The sequence below is a fragment of the Aedes aegypti genome, chromosome 1 (genome assembly GCF_002204515.2).
Source record: "Aedes aegypti strain LVP_AGWG chromosome 1, AaegL5.0 Primary Assembly, whole genome shotgun sequence".
Taxonomy (NCBI): domain Eukaryota; kingdom Metazoa; phylum Arthropoda; class Insecta; order Diptera; family Culicidae; genus Aedes; species Aedes aegypti.
The window spans coordinates 45463742-45478219 of record NC_035107.1 but is presented as its reverse complement, the minus strand read 5'-3'; the positions used below and the strand labels follow the sequence as shown (position 1 = coordinate 45478219).

General features: G+C 41.8%; 1 protein-coding gene across 2 annotated transcripts in view; it reads left to right on the top strand.

Annotated features, from left to right (window-relative positions):
- The first annotated feature begins 211 nt into the window (after positions 1-211).
- Positions 212-14478, top strand: part of LOC5579000 (exportin-6-A) — a 46957-nt gene continuing 32690 nt past the window's right edge. Inside the window, exons 1-3 of one of the 2 annotated variants that reach the window (XM_021840735.1) lie at positions 212-741; positions 11092-11505; positions 11563-12411. In XM_021840735.1, coding sequence (XP_021696427.1) covers positions 739-741; positions 11092-11505; positions 11563-12411 — 1266 coding nt within the window. In that variant the 5' untranslated portion in view covers positions 212-738. Of the gene's footprint in view, positions 742-10812; positions 10931-11091; positions 11506-11562; positions 12412-14478 lie in introns of those variants that run through there. The other variant, XM_021840669.1, reaches the window with a different exon arrangement.

Here is a 14478-nt window from a genome sequence, read left to right as displayed (position 1 = left end):
TCATCGATGACCTCACACACGCACACTTTTGCGCTTTTCATTCATGAAACTCGACTGAAAATCACTTTCTTGCTGTGTGTGTGCATGCGTTTCCTTCCTTTGTTGCGTCGCGACGCGCCCCTCGCCCCATCAATGATGTGCACCGATGACGATGAGAAGATTTTCGGATCGGTCGGGTCGGATCATCGGATGACGGAACCAATCTCGGAGTACTGATTTTAGTGTGTGAGTTGCCTTCGTTCGGAGCAGTAGTCAGTAAATAATTCCTCTCTGTGTGGAAGAGGAAACTCGCTCGGCCATAGGTTTAGAGAGGGTGCAAAAAAATATCTTTATCTTTAGCAAAACGGAGAAACACGCAATAGAATAAGCAGCTCGGTGCTCGGTCGGAAGTTTAAAGCTTTTTCGCGAGTGAAATCCTCCCGGGGAGGATCGGAAAAGTGCAGATTTTGGCTGCCGAAGGCTGGAAAAATCTGGAATCTGGACAGACCTCCAGCAGCGGAGTGGAAATTTTCAGCTCCGTGTGGCTGCTGAACCAGTCCCAGTAGGCCTGAGAAAAAAAACGGGGCGTTTACGTGGTGATCTAGTAGGCCGAAGTTTGGGTGCAGGTGACCGTCGTCGAGGGCTGCAGTGTGGTCGGAGGAAAGTGCTTCCGTCTCGTTGAGTACCTGCAGTTGAGGATCTTTGGGCCCGTTTCCCGGACGGAACTTCGGTTCGGATCGAAAAGGCTGAAAAAGAAAGATGGTGAGTAGCCATCATCACGGACGACGGGACGGGACCGATGATGTTGCTGGCTCGTCGTTGGGAAGTGTTGCCAACGTTTGGTCCGTGGGTGCGGGAAAGAATGTTCGAAATTTTTTACTTGACGTTTTTACTTGACGTTGAATGTGAAAACATTATTGTAAATTTTGCACCCTATCGGACGCGACGATTTGTAATCGTCGCCGGTGAAACCGTCGCCAAAATCGTCGCCAGCCAAGCAACCGCTGTGAATTTGACGTTACACCAGTCTTACCAACACAATGGCAAATCACCTCCTTTGATTTATTTTCTGGCATTTGACGTTTCCCCAGTCTTGCCAACACAAAAGCAAAGCACCTCCTTTGATTGGTTTGCTGGCGATGATTGTTTTTCAGTCTGTTCGAAAGTTGGCGGCGCGTTTTGTTGTGAATGAAACAGACAATACAACTGTCGTTTCGAGAGACTACCATAAATGGAACACTACAACAGCTATTCAGCAGACTATTCGAGAATTTTCGGTAACAGGCCTTTTCATGTGACAGGTCCGTCTATGCATTTGTTTACATCTGTGGAGGACCGGTGAATACACGAGGCTGTCATTTTCATAGAAGAACTGTCAAAGAGCTTCCCGATCAGCTGTTTTTGAACGTCATGTGAATAGGCCTATTCTATTTCGGAAAATGTCATGGCATTTTTATTAATCAATAGAAGAACACTACAACAGCATTTCACTTTGTAAATATTTGAGCTTAGAAAATTACTGACCTCACGTCTTCACTAGGACGGAGTATTATGTCGAATTCATTTTTGAACCTAGGTTGGAACTGGCGCAACCCCTGCTGAATCACAGTTTCAACTCCAACCCGATTCAGGTTCGACCGACCTACAATTTGCTTGACGTTGATTTGTTTATGTGTTGATCACCGAGCCAGTTCCTAAAAACGAAAACGTCATTATACCCAGCTTAATATTCGTAGAAGGTCTTCCACATCTTGCTGTTAAAAAGCAATATTTTGGCTTATCTTGATTCATGGAAAATCCAGGCAAGGAATCATTCTGAAAAGCGTTTTTTTTGCAGTACACAGTTGTAAAGAGGTAGAAAATTTCTTCAAGAATTCGTCGATAAATCTCTTCAGCAATATTTTTTTTTCAGCAGCAAATCAGCCTTATCAGAGTAATTTCTTTGACCAAATGGTTAATTTGCATTTGTACATAGATATTAACACCCTTTGAAATATCATCATATACATAAAATCCCAGAGTTGTCTGTCAGTAACGCTATGAAATGTTTCATCGAAAAGTTTCATTGAGCGCTACAACAGTAATTTAATAGCACTACAACAGTCAGTTTGAATACTAGAGCATTACAACTGCTTATTTAGAGAACTACAACACTGCCCATAACTGCATATTTGTAACATTCGACAAAAGTAGGCATTGGTACTTGGCTCTAGAATTCTTGGACATCAACAAGAAACAAATAGCAGCTTTATTTATTTTCTATGTATGTTTGATAGGTTATGAAGGCAAGGCGACTGATTAGTTTGTAAAGTGGATTGACAAACTGGAGATCAAGAACGCTGTTCAAAGGAAAAATAAGCGTTTTTCAAGTGAGATGTAATACAAATCTAACCGTTCATTGCTTATTCTCCACAGAAGGACGATGTTGAAGTTCATTCACAAATAAATGGTCATTTTTGACACCCACCCACCCTCTCGTAACGCATTTTGTATAGATATATTTTGAATTTGGTATGAGCTGTAATATCTTAAGGACACCCACCCACCCCTTTCAGCGTTATGAAATATGTGAATGGGACCTTATGAGGAAAATCAAAGTCCAGAATGTTGAAGTAGGCGCATGTGCAAGTGAGATATTCAAGCATGCCATTAAATAATTGGAGTATAAGTTAATTCGAAATAAACTCTCAGTTATCGTTAGACCATCAACCAAGTCGGTTATACTTTCATTTAAATCCAAGAGGTTATGAACCCGGTGCTTGGGCATCCATTGCCGTAGTAACCGATCAACAAGGTGAAAAAATTTCCTGAAGCTAAAGCCGAAATTGAGAAAGTTCAAGTCCCGAAGCTCAATGGATCAAATTATAGCAGCTGGAAGTTCAGCATCGAATTGCTGCTTATCCGAGAAGACCTTTGGAAGTTTGTCACAAAGCCCCGTCCGGAAGAAGTAGCTGCGACGGAAAACGCTCCGGGGAATGCTGCTGCTATCGATGCTTGGGATTCCGGAGATCAACGTGCTCGAGCGACGATCGGTCTCTTGATGGACAGCAACCAGCATGGCCTCATCAAGCAGACGAAGACGGCTCGTGAAGCATGGGAACAATTGATGGACCATTTCGAGAAGCCGACGCTGACATCCAAGGTATCGTATCTGCGGAATTTGATTGCCAAGCGGTACTGTGAAGGCGACGACATGGAGAAGCATGTGAACGAAATGGAAGATATTTTCGACCGTCTCTCCGTGGCAGGACTGGCACTCGACGGGCAGCTGCAGGTTGCGCTGGTGCTGAGTAGTCTTCCCAAAACGTTCAACACCCTAACGACCGCGTTGGAGAGCCGAACGGACGACGAGCTGACGCTGGACGTCGTTAAGACCAAACTGATCGACGAAGTGACGAAGCAGGGTAGTTTCAGCGAATCCGTTCTGAAGGCTGGATCCGGTAAGAAGGTAATTGTTTGCCACTATTGCAAAAAGCTGGGTCACAAGCAACGGGAATGCCGCAAACAAGCCAGTGATCAAGATTCGGAAACGAAAAGCGAGCAGAAACACCGGAAAAATCCAACCAAAGCGAAGGTGGTTCGTGATACGACGAATGGCAGGTGCGCTTTTACCGCGAAGGGGACCAAGAGAACCGGAAGCTGGATCGTTGACTCGGGGGCGACATCGCACGTGTGCTCCTAGCGGTGCTCCTTTCTCAACCTGGATGAAGCCATACACGAAAAAGTTATTCTGGCCGACGGGACAATGAAAGCTGCGACAGGTAAAGGTACGTGCGAAGTGGATTGCTGCGATCTGGAAGGTAACAAACGTTCAATTGGGTCCTAAAATGTTTTATGAAATCGTGTTTTTATCTAATGACACGAAATAGCATGTTACTGCAACTATTTTAGCTATTTTTCCCGCTAAAATAACGGCTACATTATATTTAAACTTTACTTTAAAAATTGGGTCCATAAATGAACCTTGACACTTTTGATCATGTTTGACGTTCGCCTTATCGACAAAAACATCACAGGGCTTTTAGTTTTAACACTGGGGTTGTTAATGGCCGGTACGCTGATCATAAGTACTGTGCAAAAGGATAGGACAAGAAACGGTCAAGGAATGATTCCGCTACCGAAATTACTTTAGCTGTACGCAGCTGAGAAGTAGAGCTAATTTCATAACATCGGTAACGCCTGCCATACAAATCAAAGGGAGCTGTCACTTTGCCGAACGGAAAAATGTGCCGCTCAATTATTCCGCAGTGACATTTTGCTCATACTGAATCAGCTGTCAAAATTACTTTGGTAAAAAGGAGAAATTTTACTTGAGTGATTTACGTTTCAGGTCCGTACTTGGCTTAACCCTCTAATACCCAACCCTGCCTTTAGACGGGGTACACTTTGGAACAGGGACGAAAATACTCAATCTACCCTCGCCTACATTGATACTTGTTGGGTAGAATCTTCGTTGATTTTTATTTGTTTTTATCCTCACCTTGACAACACAACAAAGATTGGCAAAGCGCTTGCGCAAGATTGTCAGTTTCCTTTTAACCTGCTGCTACTCAAACGCTTTTTGATAATCGGAAGCAAAAAATGATATTCATTCTCATAAGCTTGACTTTTTTACATTCCGCTTCGGGAAGTTGTAATTTTTGCACGAGGCACACTAAAGACGCGTCAATATAATCCATTCCGTGCATCGGATCCTTCATTACCCGTATAGCAGCATATTTTTCAATTAATTTGAACCTCATTGATAATCAATTTTCTAAAACTGACACTCTTCTGCTTCTGATAATCAAAAAACACCAACGACATACGGGTATCGTTGTTTGTTTTACCCATCTACTTTTGTGCCATCTTCATTGGTACAATCATATTGGTGGTGGTGTGGTTACTTTGATGGTGGCATAAATTCAGTGAATTGAGTATAGTGAGCATGATTTTTTTCGTCCCTGCTTTGGAATTTTGTATATTTTTTCGTAGCTCGTAAATCAAAATGATTTTATTTTTGGCTTTAACCTTGACTTATAACATACATATAAGGGAAGTTTTTTTTATGACTTTTGAAACTTTTTTGTATTTTTGAAAATTGTTTGAAAAATTGTATTCCTATATAACCTACAAATGCCTGGGGTTCACTTAACGTGTAATATAAAAAATCTAACCTTTCATATTTTTCTACGATCAACCTATCACAGAAGAAGAGCTTGGTGGCATTAAAATAAATATTTTCAAACCTGTTTTTCCGTTAATTACACGGAAAATAAAAATAATTCCAGAAAAAAAATAATATTTTTAAAAGTACCGTGAAAACTTAAATTTTTATTATTGCCAAAAATCAGTAACCAGAAGAGGCTTCAAGAAAAAATGAAAAAGGATAGGGATGCTCAAAAATAAAAATTATAAAAATCAAAAACCAAAATTCACAAATTTGCGAATAAAAATAAATCATTGCCCAAAACGTTTTTAGAACGATTTTAGATAACGAAAAATGATATTTAAATCGAAAATAAGAGGGTTGATATCTGACATTTCGGAAGAGACAAGGAAAGCAAAATACACCCAAAATTTGAGTTTAAGCCAAGGAGTGTGACAAAATCTAAAAAAATGTATTTTGGACTTAAACAAAGAAAAACATCAAAAAATTGAGTAAACATGTGTTTTTGGCTTAAACTTAAGCGTTTGGCACTAAAATTGGAACATGCCCTTAGGACCCTATTACACTTTCGGATACTTTGTTCGTGCCGGGTTTGGAGTCGAATTTGTTTCGGTTCGCAAGCTCGTTGCTAAGGGCGGAAAGGTGATTTTTGACACCGAAGACTGTTGCATAATGAAGGGTGAGCAGGTCGCAGCGGTGGCGGTTGTGTCCGGTGGATTGTATTGCATCAAGAATGCCCACAACGCCATGAAAATCGACGAGAAGATGCACACGCGGAACTGTCAGCATGTGTGGCACAGGAAGCTTGGTCACCGGGATAACGACGTCGTCCAAGAGCTATTTAGGAAGAAGCTAGCGACCGGTGGAACACTTCAAGATTGTGGTATTCGGTCCATTTGCGAGTGCTGCCAAGAAGCGAAGTTTCCAAGACTCCCGTTTCCGCAGCAAAGCAAGAATCGATCTAAACAACCGTTGGATCTGCTCCATGTGGATGTGTGCGATCCGATGAAAAATGTCACCCCAGGAGGATGGCGGTACTACCTCACAGTCACCGACGACCGTTACACAACCGTGTTTTTCCTGCGGGAGAAATCAGACGTTGAAGAGAAGCTGAAACATTTTGTGATGGAGGTGAAGACTACGTTCGGCAGGCCGCCGAAGGTCATTCGTTCCGACAACGGTGGTGAGTTCTTCAAGAAGGAAGGCATCAGGCAGCAGTTTACTAGCTAGCAGACGACGAGGAGAAGGAGGTGCTTGTGTCGGATCGACGATCGAACCACGAAGATGGCAGAAATCGAAATGATACGTCGAACGAGTCGCATGAAGACACTACACTTATCGATGCTGACGAACGTCCCCACCACCGTTCCGTTTCCGAGAAACTAGCAGCCTAGCAAATCAATGCACAAGGGAGCCGAGGACGTTAGCAGAAGTTTTAGCGAGTGCAGAGCGAAAATAATTGAAGGTCGCGATGGATGAAGAGTATGTAGCACAGCAACAAAACTCCACCTGGGATATCGTTCGTCTTCCCGCTAACCGCAAACCTATAAGCTTCCGGTGGGTGTTTCAGAAGAAGTTCGACGAGCACGGAAATGTAACAAGACACAAGATCCGAATAGTTTCCCAGGAATGCAACCAAAAATATGGAACCGACTACGACGAGATCAATTCGTCGGTTGCCAAACACATCACGTTGCGGGCATTTTTGGAAATAGCAGCGCGCCAGAAGATGCAGGGGAGCATGTCGGCTTATTTGAATGGCAAGCTTTCAGAGACCATTCACATGCGCCATGACCGCTCGGATACGAATCCGGAAATCTCGACGAAGTCCAATTCCCAATTTATGTTCGAACTTGGAGAAGGAACACTTTGTTGGACAGCGTGAAAGCTGTCTGACCATCCACGAGGACAATTAAAGTTGTATCAGTATGCTGAGCGCCGAAGGTGGGACCAGATGGACAAAGCACATCGATACATAGTACAACTTTGCTAGCAGAATCCTTAAGCCGCATCAAATTGAAGAATAAGAGGGAGGAGATCGGTCTGCAGAACATCGTTCTTTGAGGAGTTCGAGTCAATTTCAAATATATTGTCAGTGACCGGTTGTACTTTCATCACATTCCAAAAATAAATCCGACGGATTGTCTTTGGATAAAATCTTATCAGATCAGGTATGAGGGAAAACGAAGAATGTAGCCTAAAAATAGGAAGACATTTCAACGACGGATAAAAATATGACCGGAGAAGGCAATGTTTCACCAAACGATAGGAAGACCGTGGAATGCAAGAATGTCATACCTTGAAAAAAAAACAGAGGGGGTTGTGTACAAGACACGACCGCATGACGTTAACTACGCCAAGTGATTTTTTGCATTTGAATTTTAGTCGATTTTCATAGTTGCAGCCTTCTTTTAGTTCAAACTCTAACATAATATCGTGACGGTCGCAATATTTTAGATTTTCAATTGACACCCAGTATATTGCCGTAAGACGTAGTTAACGTCAAAAGAAGAATGCGCGAAGAAGCAGAAATTGGTCTGCTTTTATAGTGCACTAGCCAACCCAAAGGAATCGTGGAAGACAATATGAACGAGTTTGATTGCGTAAGAAAGGGGTCGACATTTTCCCCATTTTCGACAGTCTATCGTCAAACATCAAAAGTTTTCTCCATTTGAGTAAAATTTTGTATAAATTTCCGACCGATTGGTGGGAAAATATTGAAAATCTACCGATAAATGGCTGAGTTATTAGTATTTAAAATCTTACATAATTTCGTGACGGTCGTAACATTTTAGATTTTCAATTGACACCCAGTACATTGCCGTAAGACGTAGTTAACGTCGGCTTCTAACAGCCTCCAGGTCTTACATTTTGTACTACACTTTAACAAGGAAAAACTAACGATCATTTCAAAACAAAAAAGTTTCTAAAAATTGCATGGTTTGGCAAGCTATATGCAGTCGTAACATAAATAGCATGATCTTCATAACCCCTGGTTACAATTAATCAAACAGTGTCTGTACTAATGGCTTTTGACGTTTAATCAATTGTCCACACGTTCTGTATTATTCTGGCCTAATTTAGCGTCATGCTAAAAGTTTTTCAGAGGTAATAATGGGGAAACAGCGTTAGAATAGTACCAAAAGATTGTGATCCTTCATACACTTCAGAGCTACGAACAAATGAAAGATTCTGTGGATTGACTCTACTTTTCAATCCTGACAATATCTATGGAACAGCCTTTGGATTCAACGTTGAATGATTTGAAATAATATCAAACATTTAGGGGGGCATCCTTTACATTAGAACTGAAGAGCATGAATCAAACGAGAGCGAAATGGAATCCGAGTAACAAACACTGATAAAGACTTGCATGGCATTAACGTGCTCACCAGAACACAGCAACTCCAAGACTTGATTGATTGATGCTTGCAAAATTTCTGACAGGTGATTCACACCGTGGTCTCTAAAACTAGACCCGATCAATTTTACCATAAACAAATTATCAACCCAACTGAGAACACGATAAAACCACAGATGGATGAAAAGATGTTTGATGATTTCGGTCATACCAAGTGGACCTGATGCTAGTCAAGCAAATGCTTTTGTTTCATTGTGTAAAAATTAGAAACTCAGAAAATGTTTGAGCATTGTCCTTGAACATTCGAGCGTCAAATACAGCAAGGCTCAGTGGTTCCTTGTGGTGATTGGGCTAATACTTGGCTGAGATATCGAGCCATCTGATGTTTGAAAGGTGAAAACTCTACATTCAATTTAGTCCCGGACATTTCACTGCATTGCATGTACAAAACCGAATCCGGAAGTTATTTTATTGAAAGCATTACTATTTAATAGAGTAGCCTGGAATAGGTTTTTTGATACTCTTGATTGAATTGCTGCAGAACAGCAAATCTATTTCTTTCGCTATGATTACAAACAAATGGGTGATTTGATGGTACTGTTTGTGGCGGTGATTAACAAAACAAGTCGCGATTCATGCTTCTAGAAGATGATGAATCACAAATGTTTTTATTAAGCAATAAATGCGGATTGTCTGTAACGGAAATAGAGAAGCTCAGAAATATCTGCTTATTCACCGTCTATTCATGAACAATGGCACTTAGCTGCAATTTCACGGCACTTTTGAACGATTCGCAAGTGATGATGAATCATCTAGTTTATGCAAACATAGATATGGTTGACATGATGTGTGGTATTTGACTCAAGAAAAAATAGTAGTTTTAATCGTTTTTCTATGTATGTTTCATAGATTATAAATGCAAGATGACTGCTTGGTTTGTAAAATGGATTCACAAACTGTAGATCAAGAACGCTATTCAAAGGAAAAAGAAAGCGTTTTTCAAGTGAGATGTCAGACAAATCCAACCGTTCATTGATTAATGAAAATCTGGACGTCCAAACATCCAGACACGAAATCAATTATGGAGACGAGCAAATCAAAAGGACTTGGTAATATTTTGCTGCTGGAAACGCAAATACGAAAAAATGGTATTTCGACTTTGGCGCAAATTTTTCACATGGCAAGGGTTGGTCAAAGATTTATTGATAAAGAATTGATGAACCATGAAACCAGATCATATCTAGTTTTACGTTTTCCAATTCTGCTGATACTTGCGATGCAAGGCGGAATGTAAGTTTCAACTGATAAAGCCAGGTTACTTTGCTGCCATCCTGTGCTACCCAGAAAGCTTCAATATATCGAGATGAAGAACTTCGAGGTGTGGAAAGTCGACTGCATCATAAATTTCATGCTTAGAGGATTATATAATTCTTCTGAAAGACGATTAAGATTCATCGAAGCCAAACCTCGAATTTTCAGGGGCACTAATCTAGAGATCCAGACAATCGTTTGCAGTTGCTTGAAATTTTATGGCACATACCTAAAGTAATAGAGCAGAATGTTGAATGCCGTGAAAAGTGTACTGCGATCTGTCAAACCTAGGCACCTTTTGCAGTATCAAGAGATCAAAAGCAATACAAGGTACCCATTCTGAGCCCGATTACTATGTCTTTATTCGTATCTGTTGAAGATATCAGATTTTTCGTATTTAACTTTTTATATCATATGATAATATGGCATCACTGCCACTGCGATTGAAATTTATAAAGGAAGAAGAAACACCAGCAGTGAAAAAGTCAGCCCTCTCTTCTTCTTGTGTTGTTATCTCTGAGGTGCTGCTGCTGCTGCTGGTGTGTTGTACGCACTTGCACAAGTGAGCACGTTGCTTCGATGTGATAGTGCTAGATCTCGCAAATACACGCACATGTTCTTTTCAATAAACTTGTCACACAACTCGGATCGGAGCGAGCGATGACGATGGGACCCGAATGTTTATTATTATTTTCCTCGTTGACGTCGTTTCGTCGCACCTCAGTCAGTCTGACAGACAATTATATGTTTTTCGGCCCGATGACGCATCAACGTGTGGGCAGGAGGAAAACTGGTTTCGTTCGGAAACTGATGAAAAATCGCGAAAATGCTTTGGACGATAGTGAGTCAGGAGGGATGCGATGATCATTTCGTAGGGTTGACGAGTTTCTGGATGAGGAAACTGGTTGTATTGCGTTGTTATCGGCCGCAGATGGCCGTCAAGGTTTCATGTTTGCTTATTTCTCGTTTGTTTTGGTTTCATTGATGGTGAATGACGTCGCCGTCTGCGATCGTCTCTTCATCGTCGCCAGTCGAATCAGAGTCGTCGAGCAAGCAGTCAGTGTCGCATTGAAAGGGAACGTGGAATGTTCGTATAGAGAGCTTCGTAAACAATGAATGAGTCGTTCAATGTAAGGTTGTTTGTTGCGCAGAAATTATGTCATTATGTGCGCGTAGTATGCAAAATATGTTATTGTTTGGGCTGATTAGTCTGGGACGGGTGGCACCGGGAATAACGAGTAGTGAGCAGGTGCATAGGACGATGAGTAAATTTGCAATTTTTCGATTGCAGGGAACCTTGGTGGCCGATAATGGTATTCATCAGACGGAATTGTTGTCTATCGAGTCGTTGGTGAACGAGTTCTACCATCCGGGTACATCCAATGCCAGAAAACACACGATCGAAGGTCAGCTACAGCAGTTTCAGCGATCGCCACATGCATGGGCTCTGTGCCTGCAGCATTTGGTTCAGTTTAACAATCAGTACTTTTGGTTCTTCAATGTTTCTACCGTGGAAGTAACCATCAGCCAACGATGGGTATCACTGGATGAAAACAATCGAGCACAAATCCGGGACTCTCTATGGACGACGTATGCGGGGTTTTCGCATGACATTCCGGGTATGCAGCGAGATAAGGTCGCACAGTTGATCGCCTTGATCGGGAAGCGACAGTTCCCGGAAGAGCATCCGGATTATATGAACCAGGTAAGGCGAAGAATCGTGAGATCGTTTTCAAATATAATTGCGTTTTTATAATTTCAGGTACTGGAGCTGCTGAAAAGCAAGTTCATCCTAGGCGTAACCCTGCTGCGATCGACTTCCGATGAAATCACCAGCACAAAGGCCGACATCACAAGCGATCGTCAAAAGTACCTGTCCTATTGCGTTTCAATGTATCTCCCGTCGGTGTTCGAAATCCTCGAGAAGTACGCTGAACTGTGCATCACACGAACTAGTTGTAAGAACGGAATAAGCTTGGCACATCTGCCGCCCCCTTTCGGTGACGATGCGCGTGTCGAGCAAGCCACCATGGATCTTCTGCTGTGCGTTCAGCAAATCTTCTCCTGGGCACCCCTCGACAACATTACGGAGCCGCACTTCTTCCAGAGTTTGTTCATGCTCGCGCGGTGGAATGAGGCGTTCAACGATGTATCCATCTCGGCTTTGACGACAATCTCTGAGCTATTCTACCGGCAGAAACCTCTACCGTTGCCGACGGTCATAGCTACCGGGGTGATTGATCTCCTGCAGCAGCCAACGCTCAAGTTGTCCAACGAACTGTATCAGGACAAGCTTACCGAACTGCTGCGACTGTTCACCTCGCAGCAGTGGTCCAAGTGGAGCAAAGATCCCCACTTCCCGGCCATGTCCTATCTGAATTCGCTCTTCCAGTACACGTTTTTCGGCTATGGAGCGTTGGCATTTACCGAGCGGTTGACGATTTGGACGCCGATTGTGCAGAGCTTTGCTGCGATGGCTGAGAACGGTGCGGTGAGCAAGCATAGCGATAAGCTGATATCGCTTGCGTCCGGAACCATGAAGCGGATGTTGTTCCAGTACGACTTTGATCAGCAACTGGAGATGTTGGACAACGAGGAGCTGGATGACGATGTAAGTAGACGATTTTAATTTTTAATCATTTTGTTCTTGTAGGTCTCAAGTGTGCTCAACTAACAGTAACAATTCTACGAAGCTATCGAGTTATCGCTAGAACGAGGGAAAGCTGTGCAACACAATGGGTGCACATTTGTGCCGTCGACGATAATGCTGCACACTTGACGTGTTATCAGTTTCAATGCTGGGCGAAATTGCAGCGACAAGTGTTAACACTCGTGCCACTTGTGTGATAAGGAAGAACCGGATCAAAAGGCTTTGCCATGTTATGCTAATTATCGGGAATTGCGCAAAACAAAAACAAAACGAATCAAGGTCATGCAGGCAACCAACAAGTGGCTGCAACAAGCTGATTCAGATCATCCATATTTCAGAAACTCTAAGTTTGGAGGAGATTATGAAAATATGCGTATGATGTCGAAGGAGATGTGACTAGCAGATGAGTGCGCAAACTCCAGAACTATCTGAAAAAGAGATTAAATTATATACTGTGGACGTGAAGTATCGAATTTCATAATACCCGTAGCTGCGCATACATTAAAATGAGAGGACAACGATTCAATGACGCATATAAAACAGGAGTCGTGATAAATGTTTTTACATTTGAAAAAATAAAACATGATGCTCAAAAATATTTATCATATCTCACGTGACTATCCATGAGCTGGAGATTGAACGTGTTTTCTCCATACAAATACATCATGGTAGAAATATCGTGCACGGTAAATAAAAAAGCGAAGCTACAAGAGAAGCTCTGCACAAAATCGAAAGTTATGAACTTCCAAGAAAAGTGCTACAAAGGAAACAAACAAGAACATATGAAAAAGGATTGCCGACATAAAGGTGGTGTTAGATTCTACTTCTCCATACAAATAAATCGCTGTGAATGTAATGAATATATCGTGGATAGTAAATGAATAAAGCAAAAACTACAAGAGGAGGTTTCTGCAGAAACAAATCGGAAGTTGTCAACTTTCAAGACAAGTTTAACAAAGGAGGCAAACAAATATGAAAAGATTGTTGACAGAAAAGTGGTAAAGTCAATTTTAGTATTTTGTAACAAGCTACAACAATGAAACGAGCCTCAAAGCGAAAACATAATGTGAAAGTTACATAATAATGAAGCAAACAGTGCAAGACAAATTTCTGTAAAAAAACGAGAATTAACTTTGAAGACAAAGTTACTTTGATGGCCATGGGTTCGATCACCAGCCCACCCACTAACATTTTTCGTCAAGCTGCTAAAAGACGGACGCAGAAGACGGTGCTCTGGGGAACGCCCGTCAGCCTCGGCCGTAAGCTTGCGACTGAGACAACTGATCCTCTTTAGATGTGTACACATCAAACGATTTCCCATACCGGCAAACTGACCAACCCTTCTCACAATGAAACACTCTCTGGATGAACTTTGTTGATGACTGGGACAAGACAGCAGCAGAAATAGCAATAGTGAGTGCAACGACGCCTCTTCGTTGATAATGTAGAAGTAGTCAGTTGATAAAAGCAATACAATTAGATACCAGACTTCTGTACAGTTGCGGCTCGGGTGGTACTCACAGGGACGGAGGAGCCTAACAAACAAAAATCGAGAATAAAAAAAAGGCGAAGGCACCTAAAGAGGCAAAGAAAATAATGAAAAAGGATTGCCGACAGAAAGGCGGTAGGGTTGATTTTAGAAAGGTGGTGATAGATTCTACTTCTCCATACAAATACATACAAAAACCACAAGAGGATGTTTCGGCACAAAAAAATCGAAAGTTATCAACTTTCAAGACAAGTTTAACAAAGGAGGCAAACAACAAAAATATATATGAAAAAAGATTGTCGACAAAGAAGTGGTGAAGTAAATTTCAGCATTTTTGTAACAAGCTACAATAATGAAAAGCCACAAAGCGAAAAGATGATATGAAAGTTACACAATAAAAAAACCTAAAACTGTCGGAACAAGTTTCCGCAAAAAAAAAACGAAAATTGACAAACGTACCTTGATGGTCATGGGTTCGATTCCCAGACCCCCCACCAACACTTTTCGTCAAGCTGCTAGAAGACGATGTTCTGAGGACC